Source organism: Sphaeramia orbicularis, chromosome 16 (genome assembly GCF_902148855.1).
Source record: "Sphaeramia orbicularis chromosome 16, fSphaOr1.1, whole genome shotgun sequence".
Lineage (NCBI taxonomy): Eukaryota > Metazoa > Chordata > Actinopteri > Kurtiformes > Apogonidae > Sphaeramia > Sphaeramia orbicularis.
Genome location: NC_043972.1, coordinates 19,689,992 through 19,708,481, shown reverse-complemented (window position 1 = coordinate 19,708,481; position 18,490 = coordinate 19,689,992). Strand labels below are relative to the sequence as shown.

Sequence of the window (18,490 nt, the reverse complement as noted above, 5' to 3'; positions counted from 1 at the left end):
GACTTGAAATGTTAATTAAAGGCCGACTTTTAACTTTTTGTACTTTGAGAACATTTCAGGGCTTTGTCTCATATACTGCTGTAAAGAATCAGTACTTGTACTTTTAAAAGGGAAAAACACCATATCATCTTTCTGCACGTCTGTATGTTTACAAATCACCTTCCCTTACAGTGTCGTCATCAGTGAATACGATGAAAGCAAAAATATGTTTATCTCTTTGTGCTTCATACATTCTTAACCTGTCTGTAGCATTCAGTCCCAAACTCACATCTTTAAAAATACACAAATATATTCCATTTTCATTAGTTCCTAAAACTGGTGGGATGATAAAGTAAAGGAACAATCTAGTGGGCCATGGTGGATGATCCTACAGCAAATAATAAAGTTTGCATTCATTTAACTTGATTTCGTAGAAAGTTAAGGCTCAAACAGCTGAAGTTCTTAATTAGAATTTGTAGAGGTTTTCATCAGATAAATACGCTCCTGCGACCTTCTGATCTCTGTATAAACGGCTTTTGTGTATTGATACTTGATTACATGTGCAAATTTATCAATACTGGAATCAAGGAATTACAGATAGATCACAAATTAAAACTACGATATGTGACTTATACATTAAAAATATCAAAAAATTATGCATGATTTTATGTTGATTTGTGAACTTTTCAATGATATCCAGTGGTTCTAAAAGTGGATCATGTTCACATACATATAATTTTGTCAGAATATTTCACTAGATTTTCTATCAACAGCATCATATCCCCTTTAGGAAATGACATAATATAAATATATCCTACATCTTCACAACACAATCAAACAATATTCTATATGTGAGACCATTTGCAGCAGAAACAGGACATCTTCTAGACGGAAATAATAAAATCAGTAAATTACCAAATGATACATATGCATGACATTTACAGATACTTAATACCACTGATAACACTAAAAATACTGCGTAATTGTTGTGTTAGGCTATGACAGGGCCATGGCTAAGCTTTGATTAGGTATAGGCACAAAAAAAAAACTTGGATATTACAAAAAGGCTTAGGGATACGACTAAACAAGAGCAAGTTAAATCAGATGATGTTCTTTCAGATAGTAGCAGCTATGATCAAAAATGTGTTCACCCATATCCAATCAGTTCGTCGTTGAATCTAAGTGAAAGTTAGTGCCATATTATGAGATAAATCTTGAAATATCAAATCTTCAAGAATGGATGTACATGAGATCAGAGTGAGCTTAACCTTTGACCTTTGGCCACCAAAAGTGCTCCAGGTCGTCCATGTAGAAATACCATGCTCTTAAGGATGGATGGTAACATTTTTAAAAGGTTGATATAATAACCTTAAGTCAGAGCATCATCCCCACCCTTCATCCCCCCAAAACAACTAAAAAAAAAAAAAACACATTTCACATGTCTGAAATGCTCTGTCACTCTTTCATGTTATTTGAAGTTTAACATCTAAAAAAAAAAAAAAGATTCACTGAACTTCAAACTAATTAGTGAATAAATACAAATCTGAATATTAAAATCATTGTAAAGAGTCTAGATGTGACTGATTTTTAGTCAGTATTTCTATTTTTGAAACATGATATTAACTGTTAAATCCAACTACTGTTCATGCTGGTTACAGTCATCCAAGTGAACATGTTTTATCCATAATGGGGGCCAACCAGCGGACACACCATTCACTGTCAACGCAAATAAAATGGAAAGTTAGAACCATTACAAAAGTAAATGCAGCATTTTACCCTCTGGTCTCCTATTTTTGTCATCCCAACACTTCCATCCCCAACATTTGTCCCTGTTCAACATAACTTGGCTAAAGTAAACATCAGTTATTTTACTCTCATTCAATAAATAACCGGTTGTGTCTCCTTTGCGGTGAAGTTGAGCTGAGCAGAAATGACAGTGGGGCGAAGTCAAGGGAAGGTTAACATCTGGTCAAAAAAATTAAATTACAGTAATCTACACCAAACTTATATTTTTGGGTAGGTAATTACTTGTATTTTCAGGAAAATGTATTTTGAAATGAGAAAAAATGTATGAAAAAATGTGAGGAGTTTTATGATTGTCAAAGTTTTGTGCCGTCATTCTGGGTTCATTTGATAACCTCTCATAAATAAACTAAATTTATTCCGAATACATTGATATTTGGCTTTTATATGATTTATGTCATATCCTAGACACACAGTGTTTAAAATTAAATTAAAATTAATAAATGCATATATCTATGCAAAATACATTTGAATATAATGTTAATATCATTTGTATGTTGTAAATATTGTAAAAAATAAATGTATATGATATTGATAATTGAAATAATAAATGGTTAATTTGATATTTACTTTTGTTGTCCATCCGTGACGCTGCCATTTGTCAAAACTCTTGCTATTTAAGTATGATAAAATATCTTTTTCCTTTAACCAATTATTAGGTTGTAAAATAGAGGGTTTAAGGTATACACGGAATACATTTTAGGATGAAAATCTCTTAGGAACTTCACTTTTGAGAATTTTGTAATTCTTGCAAAAAATAGACTTTTTTTTTTGTCCATCCATGACGCAGTAGTTTTTGATATTTTTCATTTAAAAATATTTGAAACTAAATTTTACCCCTTGAGTATGTTTAAGATGGCATTTAGACCTTTCCAATTATGTGTAATATTTGTCTTAAACTTGTCTATTTCAAAAGTTATGAATTAAAAAGTAGTGGGCTGTCCATCTGTGACGTCCTTGACCTTGCCCAGTGGTTCCTTTTGAAAGGAAACCCCTGAAGGGAGTGAGCTCTTCCAGGGGTGACGGTTTTTATTAAACTGATGTGAATCATGTGCCTTCGCAGTCGTCAGATCTCAACCTGAGCAACTAATGGAGATGGACTGACTTCCGGTAAATTTCACCAGCTCTAGAATCGATCATGAGCCTGTTGTAGAGGCGGGTGATGCTACGACACCTTGCAAACACATGTAAGCCAGAATCTGTGTGGATTACTTATGTGCTTGGAATGCAGATGAAACCTAAATTTTAGCACCCGCAACTAAAAAAATGAGTCATTTAGACCAATCTTCTATTCAGTCAGGTTAATCATTTCATTACATAGAAGTATTTAAAAGTTAATAGAGCGCTCTAATCCAATTCTCTCCGCTAAATTTACTGTCAGGACACAAAATGGGATGTGAGGGTTTTTTTTTATTTGGAAGTTAATTTCATTATTCATTATGGCATTATTAGTCTTTTTCATGATGATTTTGATAATTACCTCCGCCAAGGAGGTTATGTTTTGCCAGGGTTTGTTTGTTTGTCTGTTTGTTTGTTTGTTTGTTTGTTTGTCCGTTAGTGTGCAACATAACTCAAAAAGTTATGGACAGATTTGGATGAAATTTTCAGGGTTTGTTGGAAATGGGATAAGGAAGAAATGATTACATTTTGGTGGTGATCGGGGGTGGGGGGGCCCATGGGGAGGGCCACTGATCAGCCTTGGCGGAGGTCTGCGCTCTCCGAGTGCTTCTAGTTTTTAGTTTTATTTCCCTTCATTTTCTAGATTTTGTTCACTTTCCTTCTGTTAACATTTTTTATTCAGTGTGTACATCAAAACAATAGAAAATAATTTTATTCTTTGTCCAAATGCATATTGTTATAATTAGAGAATAAGATACTATACAGAGTAATGCTATAGCATGTGGATTCATTTTCAGTAACAGAATGGAGATGTGAAGGCAGTTCCTAATACATTTTTGTGTCTCAAGGAGTTTCTGTTTTAGATCTTGACGTGAAGAACTTTAAAAGAATCAAATAGGATTCTTCTTCTCTCCCCATAGCTTTAAATATACAATACATATCCAGTAATACATGCACAGCTCTTACATGTGTGGTTTATATCCATCAGCAGTGTTCCTCTCTATTTGGACCAAATTCCCTGTTTTCTGCTTCAGATGATCTGCTTTTATTATTAATCCATCACTGATTTAAGGGTTTACTACAGGATTCCACATTGGTCTTCATTATTAAATAATCTGCTATTTTGTTTTCTAAATCTGGTTCACTAAATGGCTTACTTTGTCTCCTGCACTAGGCTATAAAACGCAAGATATTCAATGATAAACTGATCATTTAACACGAGTATGTGAAGGAAGTGGTTTAGATGTTCATTCACACTGACCTGCTCTACTTTTCTTTGAACCAGATCCTGTTTACTTTATTTCTCACAATTTTACCCCTAAATTAACAGTTCAGGACTCAAGGTGTTTATATGTATATATTACATATTAATCTGACAGTTATTTCTATGATTAATACTATTAAATTAAACAGATTTGTCTACAAGTATCAAAAACCTGGAAATATTCCATAATAAACTTACAAATGTCAAAGTAAAGCTGTAAATCCTTGACTTCGATAATGCAATTAACTGTAATTTCAAGACTTCAATGCACGTGGAAGTCTTACTATAAAGACTTTCAATGGTTTATTAGTCTTCCTTCAGTTTTAAAGTGAATCTGATAATTCATACACATTTCCTGAATGTAAAGGAAGTGGTTTTTGTCTGTTCAGCCTGGTTTCATCTTTAAATAACAGACTTTTGACCAGTAAAGGAAGAAATTTTGGCCTGGACTTACATTTTATTTACATTAAAATGTTATGTTTTTTGTTTAATAGGTTAAAATCTTCCCTTCTAGAGGACTGTGTAGGTCATTTTAACAGCTTGTTTTTGTCTGGTAAAGGTGAAAAACATGAAAATATTCAGTAATTAACTCCATATGATAAAGTAAAACAGCAAATCCTTAAACATTTGTTCACAAGTCTTCCTTTAATTTTTTAAGTAAATCACATACACACTTCCTGTATGTGAAGGAAGTGGTTTAGATGTCAACATTGTCCTGCTCTGCTTTATTTGGATGAAACACATTGTTTTCTTCTTTCTTTAACACATTTTCATCAGTAATTTCAGGATTTGGATTTGCATTAAGATGTTTAGTTTCATTATATATGAATTTGGCTGTCCTTTTTGTGATTAACTGTGAAAATTTGTGAAAAAAGCATGTTTTATATGAAAAATAAATCATGCACAAGAAGACGGTAAAGCTGCAAATCTTAAACCGTGACATGATTAACCATTTTCCTATTGTTCAAACCTCCAGTGACATAAAACAAATCATATAAAGGTGTTCCCTCAAAGACTTTACATGGTTGTAAATCTAACCATGCGTGCTCATATCTTGTGTGCTAAGGAAGTGGTTTTAGCTGCCCGTCAACATTGTCCTGCTCAGCTTTCTTTTGACCACACTCCCTGTTTTCTTCTTCGTCTGTTGTTGTGTTGTCATCTTTTCCCCAGTTAGTCGCCTGGCCTCAGTGCAGAAGTGAAACAGCTCAGACAATTCACTCCCAAACAGCAAATTCTCACGAGAAACAGCCGTCAAATGTGACTTTTTATTGGTCGGTCATTTTTTGATAATTGCTCGATAGTATCATGGTTGTTGTGTTCAGTTTTAAGCACTGAACGTTCAGCTTTCAAGACCACAAACACGTACTCCCGCTCTTTCTTTATCTACCCCTTTCTCTCTCTCTTTCTCTGCACTCTGATACAAATATACCAAAATGTGGCCTGACCGCCAATGCCACAACTGACTTCCTGTTCAATGTGTCTCATAGCGCAGGCTGTTGTTGCACGGTGACACAAAACAACTTTTAAAAAACATCACCTTTTGCAAACCAACAACCCTTAGAAAACTCTGCACCGGACATGTGAAGGTACAACATAAACATGGTCACAGTTACTTGGGAACTCTAACTCTGAATAGTTTTCTTAGAAGTAAAATTATTTGGTACTTGCACAGTATCAAATAAGTACAGACTATAATTAACCCCAATAACCTTAATGGCCCCATTTCAGCTCTGTTAAATGGAAATTCTCTCCGGTGTGTTAATATTTGTGCATGTTTTTGTCTTATTCAGTTAAAACCAGTATCAATAGAATGCAGATCTGTGCAGGAAAAATGGTAAAAATGCCAACTGCGCAACAATTTCTTTCGAGGAAATTTAAAAAATAAAAGTTACTCTTACCACCTCTGTCTTTTTAACCAATTCGTTGTCTGCCCTGTATGGAAACTTTGACTCTAAGTGTATAAGTCAGCAGCTCAGCTGTTGCTTCACGCCAGCTTGCCCAAACAGACTTCTCAGGGCGCGATCACAGGGTGTTTACAACCAGGACTCGCATCTGCCCAGAATAACACTTAACTTTAACACTTCACACCTCGACCATAAACCATAAACACCTAAAATATATGTGTATGTATTTAATAAACCTATCATGACTCAACCTGAAAATATAATCATTAGGGTATGTACTCGCTCATACATGCACTGTGGTGTTCGTCTTTACTTAGAAAGGGATTTCCATGTGTTTTTATGCCCCAAATTATATGAAATAAACTGCAACTAATGATTATTGTTTATACTGATTCACCTGCCTATTACTTTTAGTGTGAGAGAAAGAGTATTACATCTTTGGGGGTTGCTTGTAATTTCTGTGTTAAGCACAGACTGTATAATAAATAATAAACAGCAATAAATAGTAATAGAAATAAATAGTAGCTGGAGTCTCTGTGATATTGCTGTTGGTTTGTGTTTTGCTATTTTGAAGCTTTGGGTTAAGCGTTCTGGATGTTACAATGTTGTGAAACTAGACAAGCTAATGCTAACCTAGTAAAAACCTCAACTAACACTGTCATGTCAAACACCACCATCTAATTTCATGTACTGAAATGAAATTTGTGGCATTAATTTTGTAATGTTTTATACCAGGTTTCATTAAACTACATATCAGATGTTTATAATTGTTTGTGCTGCTTCTTGTAACGGGGTCAGGGATCAAACTAAATAGTGACTTTAAACTTTACAACCCATTTGCTTCAGTTTTTTGTTTGTCTTTTAAGGCTGTGCTCATATTTCCTGTATTTTCATGTGGTATCTGAAGAAAGGAGAATGAGAAATAAATCTGTATGCTCATTTTAACCCTGCATAAACAACAAACTTAGAAGTAGCCAAAGACATTTACAGATTACTGTATAAACACACCAGTTAGCACTAGCTCACCTAGTTAGGCTACCTGGCTAACCATAGAATCCTATGAGAATTAATGCTAAAATTAGCTAATACAGCTAAGTTATGTTAGCGGGCCTTATACTGTAGTTATAAACCTGTAAATTTGGAATAGTGTTGTGACAGAATCTTCCATTTTGTTTGTGTAATTTTTATAAACAACAACAGCAGAGCTACATATAAAAAAAAATATTAGAGGCCCAATTCATGCGCTTCCATTGGTACATTGTGTACATAGTATATACGTATGCCAAGTTAGTGCTGTGTAAAATCAAACCGGTTGTCATGCACTAACTGCAACTGAAATTGGCAACGCATTCTTCTTTTCAGGTTTATCAGTGGAGCATTAGGACCCACCAGAACATCTGCCAATAAATGTTTTGTTCTTTGTCATTCATTAACTTGTGCTTGTATTGTTTTGAAAGTTTCTTTAATGACCTTTCCTTTGTACAGAGCAGTGTTTGTAACTTCTACTGTCACAATCACAAGGTCTTCCACCTCCATTTCTAACTTTTCTAATCCCTCTTCCACTGCTACACCATTGACTTTCTGACTAAAGAGGCAAGTTTCCAGTCTTTAGGTGTAATCTTGTCATAGCTGTGGAGACCAGGAAGGGAAACCAGAGACTCACTGAATAAGTATTTGGTGAAAATTTTTGGCTCTATGGGCATTGTTAGACCTGGGCATTTGGGACTTGAGCCCTTGATGTTTTGGCAGTAGAACCGGATCTCTTTTTTTTTTTTTTTTTTTTTTTTTTACATAAGCATATGAGTAAATGTGTACCTTGTGAAATTTGAGAGAGAGAGACAGAGTGAGAGGTATGTATGGCATGACGCAGTATTTATGGAGAAAATACCGCAAATTTTTTTTTTTTTTTTTTTTTTTAAGCACCGGATGTTTTGAAGTCCTAGTGATGAATCTGGTTGGCTCCATCAGTCGATCTCTGTATGATCTTTAAAATCTTATCCATAGATTGGCAAATTACAACAGCACCTGATGAGATTTAACATTAACTTACTGTATGTTAGACAGTGATAGTTTGAGGTGTCGTGATAGAACAGCTCTACAGTCTATCATGTACCAGAACCATGGCCCAAAGACTGATGGATTTTTATATTTATTTTTTTCTTTTAGCCAACCATGTTACTAGTCTCTGCCATAAGTCCCTAAAAGTCCTCTCTACTGAACAAGACTGATAAAACTTTAGGAGAGCGTTCGGCGTCAAGGAGATGATGTGATTGGCTAACATTAACCAATGTGATGGAAGCTGAAGCTAATTAGCCACAGCTAAAACGTTGATCATTGAGAAAGAGAAGTGAACATTCCACACTCAACATTTCAACTGTTTTGGATGTACATCTACGTATTCAATGTGCACTACATTCTGCCATAATTGACAAAATACTAAGTGCAAGTACTAGGGGTGTAACGGTGCACTTGTTTGTACCGAATTGAAACCATTCATCACAGGGCCTTCAATACAATACTGAGGTGTACTGAATGAATACATGCAGCGTATATGAAGAATGCAAATACTCGCCTTAAGTTTCCACACGAACAATGAAGCGGAATGCATACATTATGAGCAGGGTGGCCGCAAGCAGAACCCATGTGCAATATTTGATATCCTAGACCAGGGGTACCCAACCCTGGTCCTCGAGAGCTATTATCCTGCATGTTTTAGCTGAATCCCTCTTCTAACACACCTGATTCAAATGATAAGCCTATCATCAAGCTCTGCAGAAGTCTGAGAACGACCGTCAGGTGTATTGGAAGAGGGATACATCTAAAACACAGGTGTCAAACTCCGGTCCTCGAGGGCCGGTATGCTACATGTTTTAGATGTTTCCCTCTTCCATCACACCTGGATACCATTACATCATTATCAGGCTTCTGTAGAGCATGATGATGAGCTGATCATTAATTGACCTAGGTGTGCCAGAAGAGGGAAATATCTAAAACATGCAGGATACCGGCCCTCGAGGACTGGAGTTTGACACCCCTGATCTAAAACATGCAGGACAGTAGCTCTTGATGACCAGGGTTGGGCACCCTTGTCCTAGATGAATGTCTAAGTGGTGTACGCACCATACACATGCTGAACATGAACCATCATGGCAGCTCAGAGCAGCATCGCAGGTACAAAGCCAGAGTTGGAAGACCCAACCGTCTTCTCTAAGGTCTTCGATTTGGGATTCTTTGTCAGTTATGTCAATGGAGAGAGACAAGTCGACAAAACATTGTGTCCCAGCATTGTTTCGTGAAGATCATGAAGACTTCTGGCAACAAGTCAAATTTCATAATGCATTTAACAGCCAACACCCAACCGTTAATATTAACACTACCAAGAGAAAAACTGTAACCCAATTTTTTACTTCAATAAAGGTTTTCAAATGAAATTGGTCCCCTTCACTGTACCAAAAACGTATCGAAAATATATCGAACCAAAGACACCCTGTATTGAAAATGTACCGAACCGAAATTTTTCTGTACCGTTACACCCCTAGTAAGTACAGAAGAATGTGATCTGAGTCAAATTATACATTTCATTCAGTAAATAGCAGCTCTAAACATGCAGCTCAAAGTAAAAAGGTGAAATCCTGGTGTTTTTTAAATCCAGAATGTTGGAGATACAAACTAATGTTGCTGCTGCACAAAAATCAAGATTTGCTTCTTCTTAATATAAGTTGATGAGAGTATAACAGAGTGTAAAGGGCTAGAGGGAAAGACAAAACAGTGGTGCTTTTTGACAAATGCTTTCAGTCCATAATGGTGGAAAACACGTCTGTTGCAATGGAATGATGTATTACTTTTGTATCTTGCCAATCTAATATCGCTGATTTAAAGCCAACATGGCAGACAACACATGTGAACTCCTACAGTCACCAGAATTGCCATGTTGCCGGTTAGATGAATTTTCTAAAGAGTCGGTGCAGAGGCATTACATCACAGCTGCATGTTTATTTCACAACTGCATGTCTGATGGACACTATAGCTATCAATCACCTGCTTTTCTAACATAAAGGAGCTTTAAAACTGAACTGATCAGAAAGACGATAATATGAGCACAAATCCACCTGACGACAAACATCGGAAATTATCTCTAGAGACCAAAACATAGGCTTTGTTTTGACTCATGGATATTCATGGAACTGCAGGTTTTGACCCTTTAGGGTGGAATTCTAAGGTTGCTGCTTCACATTTAGATATACTTGTTTGCTTCGAAGCTGTGCAAGTTTAACCGCAGTAATATCTTTGTTCAAAGGCTAATTTTTGCCGATCTGCAGAGGTGATAAAAGTCTACACATTGTTTACTCCAGTAAAAGTTCAGATATGTGCATTAAACAGACTGGTAAAAGTAGAAGTACTTATTCAATAGAGCCGTACAAGTGAGTCCAGGCTCTGAAAGGTTAAAGTCAGGGACATACAGTTGCAGAAAAAATTATTAGACCACCCTTGTTTACTTCAATTTCTTGTTCATTTTAATGCCTGGTACAACTAAAGGTACGTTTGTTTTGGGCAACTATAATGATAACTGAAAATATAGCTCGGAAGAGTTTAATTTCAGAGCTGATATCTAACCATTTTCCATGTTTTCTTGATAATAACCAAAATCACTTCAGTTTTTACATCAGTTGCTATGGCATTGTACTGACAAAAACAGTGCTTTTAGGCATTCCATGTTTTCTTTTCTGTCTGTTTTAGTCACATAATACACACAGGAGTTAGGACTTGATTGCATAACTGTTGTTTTTGACGACTTTTGATGGTGTAATAATTTTTTCCACGACTGTATCTAAAAACTGGATTTTTTTTGTGAGGTGAATTTTATCTCGCGTCATGTTAATACAATGCAAAAACTATTAAAATATTGTAACTTCAAAGAAAATCAAAAACAATAGATAATTGCACATTTTCTCCCTAAAATGACTGGTTGTCTTATGTCTTTTACGTTGATTTCATTGTGTTTGTTTTCTTTGATTTTCACTAATGGATTCACCAAAGGGTTGACTTTTCTTTGTTACTTTCTCATCTGTGGTAGAAATGGGTCCTGATGTACTGGTCTGAAAGTGGAATGGAAAAGTAGTGTAACTGTGCTAAAATAGGGTCATAAGGAAAATTAGGGCAGAAGCTGTAGTTGGCTATATTTTACTATAAAGGGCTGTCATAATTAACACATTAGCGCGTATTAATCCATCATTATGATTTATCTGATTAATAATGTTAATGCAGTTAACCCATCTGCAGCACAGAACGACTCTGAACGTCTCTGGCAATGCATTTTGGGCAGTTTGTCCAAGTAGAGTTAGCATCACGCATGAACAAATGGGCAGTTGATCCGGTAGTGACAGGCAGCAGAACCAACCCATAAAGATGGAAGACACTAAACAGCATGTTGGCCCTCTGGATGGAAATATGAGGACAAAAAACCCAAGATGGAAGAGTTGTTTCAAGTTGGTTTGTTGAAACTGCTGAAGGCGTTGAATAAACACGTTAAGTGCATATATACAGGGTGGGGAAGCAAAATTTACAATGAGCATTTAGTTGTTTTTTCTCAGCAGGCACTACGTCAATTGTTTTGAAACCAAACATATATTGATGTCATAATCATTCCTAACACTATTATCCATACCTTTTCAGAAACTTTTGCCCATATGAGTAATCAGGAAAGCAAACGTCAAAGAGTGCGATTTGCTGAATGCACTCGTCACACCAAAGGAGATTTCAAAAATAGTTGGAGTGTCCATAAAGACTGTTTATAATGTAAAGAAGAGAATGACTATGAGCAAAACTATTACGAGAAAGTCTGGAAGATACTATTAAAGAAGAATGGGAGAAGTTGTCACCCGAATATTTGAGGAACACTTGAGCAAGTTTCAGGAAGCGTGTGAAGGCAGTTATTGAGAAAGAAGGAGGACACATAGAATAAAAACATTTTCTATTATGTCAATTTTCTTGTGGCAAATGAATTCTCATGACTTTCAATAAACTAATTGGTCATACACTGTCTTTCAATCCCTGCCTCAAAATATTGTAAATTTTGCTTCCTCACCCTGTATATTCTCTTCTCTCTTGAGTCTGTTTACTGATGCAAAATGAAATGTGATTAATATAGATTAAAAATGAATATTTAATCGTGTTTAATCAAAATTAATCCACAGCAAAACTTTTAATCGTTTGACAGCACTACTATATACACAATCTAGTCAAACTTTACGATTTTATAAATTCATCATATAATGTGTTTTAGTTAACAGAAATGTTTGTAAAGTAAGTAAGTAAAGTAAATTTTATTTATAGAGCACTTTTCACAGTCACAAAGTGCTTTATCAATTCAAATCAGAATCAAATTAAGTTTACAGAGACCCAACAGAATCCTTGTCTGAGCTAAAACAGTCTGCACATCAGAATACATTCATTCTGATGTTCCTAATTTCAAATTTATAAAAGCAATGTGTACATGTAGACATAAATCTATGTATATCTAGCTTTATCATATATCTTGATTAACATCAGTCACCACTTTTGTCATTGGTTTTCCCGTTCATTTTAACAGAGTATTCTCAGAGGCAGATTAATTTCCCAAAAACTGTATTGTCATTCCTCTCATATGCATCAAAACTAAAGAAATAAACACATCGGTGTCCACAGGCAGTGTTGTTTCCCAGTTCACCCAGTAAAGAGCCAGTGATGTTGACTGGTAGTTTCAACTGTAACCAAGGATGTGGTTACAACAGCTTTCCTGTGTGCACTAGTGATGTTTTATTTGTAGTGTTTGGTTTTAGTCGTAGTGTGACTAAATGTGAGGCCCTGGTGTAAATGGTGACACATTTGAGGTGGCACAGGTGGATTTTCTGGTTTATCTGATTTCAAAGTCAAGACAAAGTTTTATCAATCTAAGTAAAACTGACTGAACTGTTTTTTTTTTTCTCATTTATCTGTCAGAAATTAACGAATTCTGTCAGGTTTCAACAGAATGTGACCTCCTCTTTCGTAGCCGGATCTAACAGGCATGGATCGGAGATGAGACGTGAATGATTTTGTGTCTGATTGTCTCCAAATGTGCTGCCACTTAGCTTTTTGTTTATACAAACTGAAAGTGATCCCAGTTCTGCACTGACTTCTGTTTTCACTATGGTGGTATCCAGATCCTTTAAATGCACCAGTACCCACTGTGTATCAGTGTTTTGAAGAAAACCTGTTTGTATAATCAGTAAAATGTAGTTAGAGAGAAAAGTAAAACAGTCTGTCTGTGATGTTTTCACTCTTTTTACTGCTGAGCTCATTTACTTTTAGACTGATCATAGTTTAATTTATGCATTTTATCAGTTAAAATCAGAAAAAGTCCCTTCTCAGGCCTGTTTTTACTCTGAGTGACAATACATTTCACAGCAGCACAGTACTTGAATAAAAACACATATTGGTACAAGGCCATTAGAACTTGGTTGGGTTTTACCGATGTATAAATCATATTTACATGGAAACTTTTTTTTTGGAAACTCTCTTACATCAGAAATCTGATATTTGGTGACACATCTATCCTAATTTTATACCGTAAATCAATGTTTGTTTGTTTTTTCTGGGGACCCACTTTTTAAAGAAAATCCAGTTCATAACTAACCTGTAATTAAGGAGAAAAGTGCATTTGTACATAAGTGACATTCCAGACCATTTCCACTGTCATTTTCACTTCACCACAGGTAAACCAGTCAAAAATACATCTGATAAATCATGTTCTGTCATTGAAAACTAGCCTCAAACAGCCTTAACAGAAAACATCCAACATATTTCCTGTCAAACATTTTAGAGGTTTTATTTAGCGACCCAAATAAATTCTACTGCTACCCACCAGAAAGTCCCTACCCAGTGTTTGGGAATCAATTTATTAAACTATTTTAGATGCAGACCATCACTAACTGGTTATAGTTAAACAAGAACAGGATTTTTCCTCCCCTTAATTTTTATTAAATTATGGAAAACTAGGATTTTTCACCTGAATGTACTGAATCATGCCACTTCTTTTGTAATATGACTATGTAAAAACTTCAAACAAACAGCGGCTAAACAGTATTTTTCTTTTTAATCATCAGCTTTTTAGCTTCTTCACATACAGTATGCAGCCAAAATATTCAAAACTCCAAAATATGAAATGGTATGCAACAAAATCTGCTTCTTTTTGACATTTTTATGAATAGCCTATGTATACACTCTCAAAAATAAAGGTCCCAGCTTGTACTTAAAAGGGTACAAATGCTTGTCACTGGGGGTGTACTTTTTTGAGAGACATTTCTGTACCCTTTCGAAATGGTCCATTTTTGTACCTTAAGTACTTTACATAGAAAGAAAACTCTCATATAGTTGATAATGCCATGATGTTTAAAGTTTGAACCAGTGACCTAATTGAGAGAAAAAAAAAACAGCATAGGCGAGCTACGACATCAAGACATGGAGGTGTGAATGAAAACTTGATAAAACAGAGATTATGGCAATAATCAGAGGTTCTAATAAGCTAAATAAATTATTAGGCTATTATCATTGAGCTAATTGGGCTATTAAATTAAAACACAAATTATTATTAAATATAATATAGGGTAATTACAGTATGATATATAATAAATAATGCGCTAAGCCTAATGTTTGAACTATAATTAGGCCTACTGTTCAGTTCTCCTAGCCTATAGCCTATTCTCATGGTCTACACACATTTTTTAATGCTGCAAGGTACCTTATAGTACAAATTTGTACTTTACAGAACTTTGGACCCTTTTTCATAGTCTAAAGGTGCAATTCTGGCCTCCTAAAGAACAATATTGTACTTTTGAGAGAACATTCTTAAAAAATGTACTTATAGGTATATAAATGTTCTAATCCCGTACCTCTATTTTTGAGAGTGTACAGTCTATAGATTTTTAATACTTATTACTATTATTATTTTTTGTATTGTTTATTTGTTTTGGGGTTTTTTTGCACTATGCATGCACATGTTCTTGCACTTCATCCTGTTGCTGCTTTGACCCATTGTGGTATCAACAAACTTTCATCTACTCTACTGAAAAGAAGTATAAATCTGCATGAAATGAATATTACTAAGGCTTTTAATTTTTTTACCTAAATAAACTTAAAGTATTCAGTTACTTTGCACCACTGGTTCTAAACATTCCTTTTAGATGTCTTATTTAACCCTTTCATGCATTAATTATGAGAACGTTAATCAAGATTTTTTTCTTTATTCCCCTTTAGGCATTTAAAAAACAGAGATGTTTTTTTTTTTGTTTTTTTTTTTTGATGAAGCTATTTTTCATGGAGTTGCAAAAATGTGTGTTTAATTTTTAAAGCAACAAAACGTGTATTTACTGATATACTGTGTGAAAACTATGAAATAAAAACATTAAATGCTGCTAATTTGACATTTTGTCACATTTTAACATACACTACAAACAAAGTTATGGATATTTAAAATTTTTTGAGCTATTTTTTTTTCAGTTGGGATTTTTGCACAACGCTTTTTACTTTTTTTGTGTGTGAATTGAACTGAAACACATTTTTTAAATGACCAGACATAGTTTTATTTACAAATGGCAAAAATGACCAAAAAAAAAAAAAAAAAAGACAAAAAACAAATATCCTTAACTTTTTGTTTGTAGTGAACTCCAATACTAGTCACTTCATGGAGATGATACACCAAAAAAAAAAAAAACAAAAAAAAAAAAAACAACTTTTGTTGTTAATAACAGTCTAATAACGATAACAAGGAATTGATTTACACTCAAATATGTTAGATTTGGTTTATCAAGAACAGCCAAGTTACAGTAATGTTATCATTTGCAGTGTTTTGTGTATTGTGTTGGCTGCTATGAAACTAAAATAACAAAATCCATGAATATACAAGAGGACAGCTGTAGAATAACTGTCCACTGTAGTGACCACTGTGCATGAAAGGGTATAAAAAAATAAAAATAAAATAAAAAAATCCCCAAAAATGCAGGATTAAAAACATTAACGAATGGTGGTGAAACCTCCACCAACAGGCCTGAGATGAGGTTGTGCAAAGACTCATCATGTCTGAGACAAACGTTTCAAAAGCAGAAGTAAAAGTGTAGTCAAGCTGATTTTGCAAAGAGCCGAGCAGCTGCAGCCTCCTGCTACACAAACACGATGCGGTTTTCACAAATGAGAGGCTGGCAGCGCTGCGCAAAGGTCTGCGCCACCCGCGAACGAGCACACGCAGCCCCGCACGGCCTCCACGCATGCACCGTGAGACACAGTGGACAATCTGAGAGTGAAAAACAATGCAACGACTCGGTCCGTCCGCTCCCCTGGTTCTTTCTGGAGGGTCTTTGTTGGCTTTTTTTTTTTTTTTTCTCTAATCCATTGAGCGGAAATATGTGCGGAAAGTCTGAGGTTTGAGACAGGAAGCCTGCTAAATTCAGATAACGACACCTGACAAGTGCTCCCGTTTGCAGCCATAAATTAGACCCAAAATAACCTCAAACACAACAACTCCTGCAACACAACGGAATCAGAATCAGAATCATAAAAATCCAGTTTACAGACAGTTTTAGAAATGCGGGATAAAACATTTTGCGTGCGTTTAGATATTGGTTTCTCTTTATTTCTACTCATGTTAAACTCACATCTTTAATAAAAAAAAAAAAAAAAAAAACAAAGAAAAAGAAATAAAAACATGTTTCAAACACGAAAAAAGGCTAAAATCCACCAGAATATATTTGCTTTGAACATAAGAAGAAGCACAAGACAAAATAGTGAAATTAGTAGTTCCTCAATCTGCCCAGGCCTTGTTTTTTTCTTTTTCTCTTTTTGTAAATGGCTTCAATAAGATAAAAAATGCTCACGTAGTTGACTTTTATTAACAGATTAAGTAAGACATTTATATTTAGTCAAATGTAGGATGAATTCGATACAAGATTCTAATAATATTAGGAGCAGAAATGATGGAAAAAAGAAACAAATTGAGCTCTTTTTAACTGTCGAGGCCTCAAAATGCGCATCGAATACGCACGATGTTTAAAGATTCGATAGAATTTGTTAGTTTTACGAAGCGTACATTTGAAGAAAACAAACTGATTTTCTGTTTGTCTCGAATCTTAAATAATCAGCCATCGGTGTAGATTTGATTACAGGGTTAAAATTCCAGTAAGGCCTTTAATATCTGCGTGTTTTCGGAGGTAAAAAATATAAAATAAATGAAAGACGAACCAGTTTTAAGCTGTAATGTTTCGAAGAAGCTGAGCAGGTGCAGAGGCATGAAAAGTGAAATACCAGTCATCTGATGAGTCCTGCTGTTGTCTGAAAGCGGGTCCATGTAGATCCATGACGCCTTCAGGGACACCTGCCTTGTGCGCGCCAACATCCTTCATTTAGCCTCCATTAAAGACCAAACACTTTACCTGCGCCATAAATGTTCAAGAACTCCCCCTTTTTTTTTTTTTTTTTCTTCTGTTATTATTTATATTTTCTATTCCGTGGACAGTGCGTGGATTAAAACGAACCAGGTTTTGTTTTTTAAAAAAAGCAAAGGCAAAAGGCGTGCGTTTTGGAAATCGCCTTTTACGCGTATAAGCGGTCACCAAATAGTGTTTTTATCTGAGCGTAAAGATGTAGTGGTTAGTTGTGTTATTATAGAGCCGACATACAACCACGAACGGGAAGGAAGAGGAAATTTTGTACAAGAAGGAAAGAGTGGGGAGCTCTCTCACTCAGCAGACAGTGCGTTGGTGTGGGTGGCCGCCTGTCATGTTCAGCAGCAGCAGCAGCGGCACCAAAGCGCACCGAACTCTTACCTTTATCGTACAGTCCATTGCAGCAGCCGCTCAGTCTTTGTCATTTAGTCGATTTTTTAGGTTAAAGTTTCAGCCAATTTAGCCTCTAACGCCTCTTCAATTCATGCAGCGGTGCATTGGCTCTATGGCGCAAACCATTGCAGTTGCAATTTTTTCGCTCAGAGACCATAACCGGATGACACCCCCCCCCCCCCCTTTCTCTCTCTCTCTCTCTCTCTCTCTCTCTCTCTCTCTCTCTCTTGCTCTCTCATGCTCTCTCTCTTTCTAAATTGGGAAGTGAAGTCTGTCTTTACTTCACACACGAAATCAACACTATTTATTCGTAGCAACAAAGTACATTTAACTGACTAATTGAAATAAATGCGTAAATCCAAATAAGGACACGCAGGACTGGATTTAAGTGGATTTTATTTATATGTGAATCAAAAGTTTTAAAGTTTTTGGACTTTTTTTGTGTGTTGCGGTTGTGATCATGTGACCTTCTAACCTCTTTTGCAAAAATCTTAGTAGTTTATTGCAGACCGAAGCAGTTTGAGACCACGATTAGATGTAGGCGACAGATTTTGCAACACTTGCGTCTATAGGAG

The 18,490-nt window shown here is 35.5% G+C and overlaps 1 protein-coding gene across 6 annotated transcripts in view; it reads right to left on the bottom strand.

Annotated features, from left to right (window-relative positions):
- Window positions 1-18,064, bottom strand: part of fli1rs (Fli-1 proto-oncogene, ETS transcription factor-related sequence) — a 41,200-nt gene extending 23,136 nt beyond the window's left edge. For 4 of the 6 annotated variants that reach the window (XM_030158954.1, XM_030158956.1, XM_030158955.1 and 1 more), the window contains exon 1: window positions 17,904-18,064. In XM_030158954.1, the coding sequence (XP_030014814.1) occupies window positions 17,904-17,921 (18 nt within the window). In that variant the 5' untranslated portion in view covers window positions 17,922-18,064. Of the gene's footprint in view, window positions 1-17,319; window positions 17,809-17,903 lie in introns of those variants that run through there. The other 2 variants (XM_030158958.1, XM_030158957.1) reach the window with 2 other exon arrangements.
- Between the last annotated feature and the right edge of the window lie 426 nt (window positions 18,065-18,490).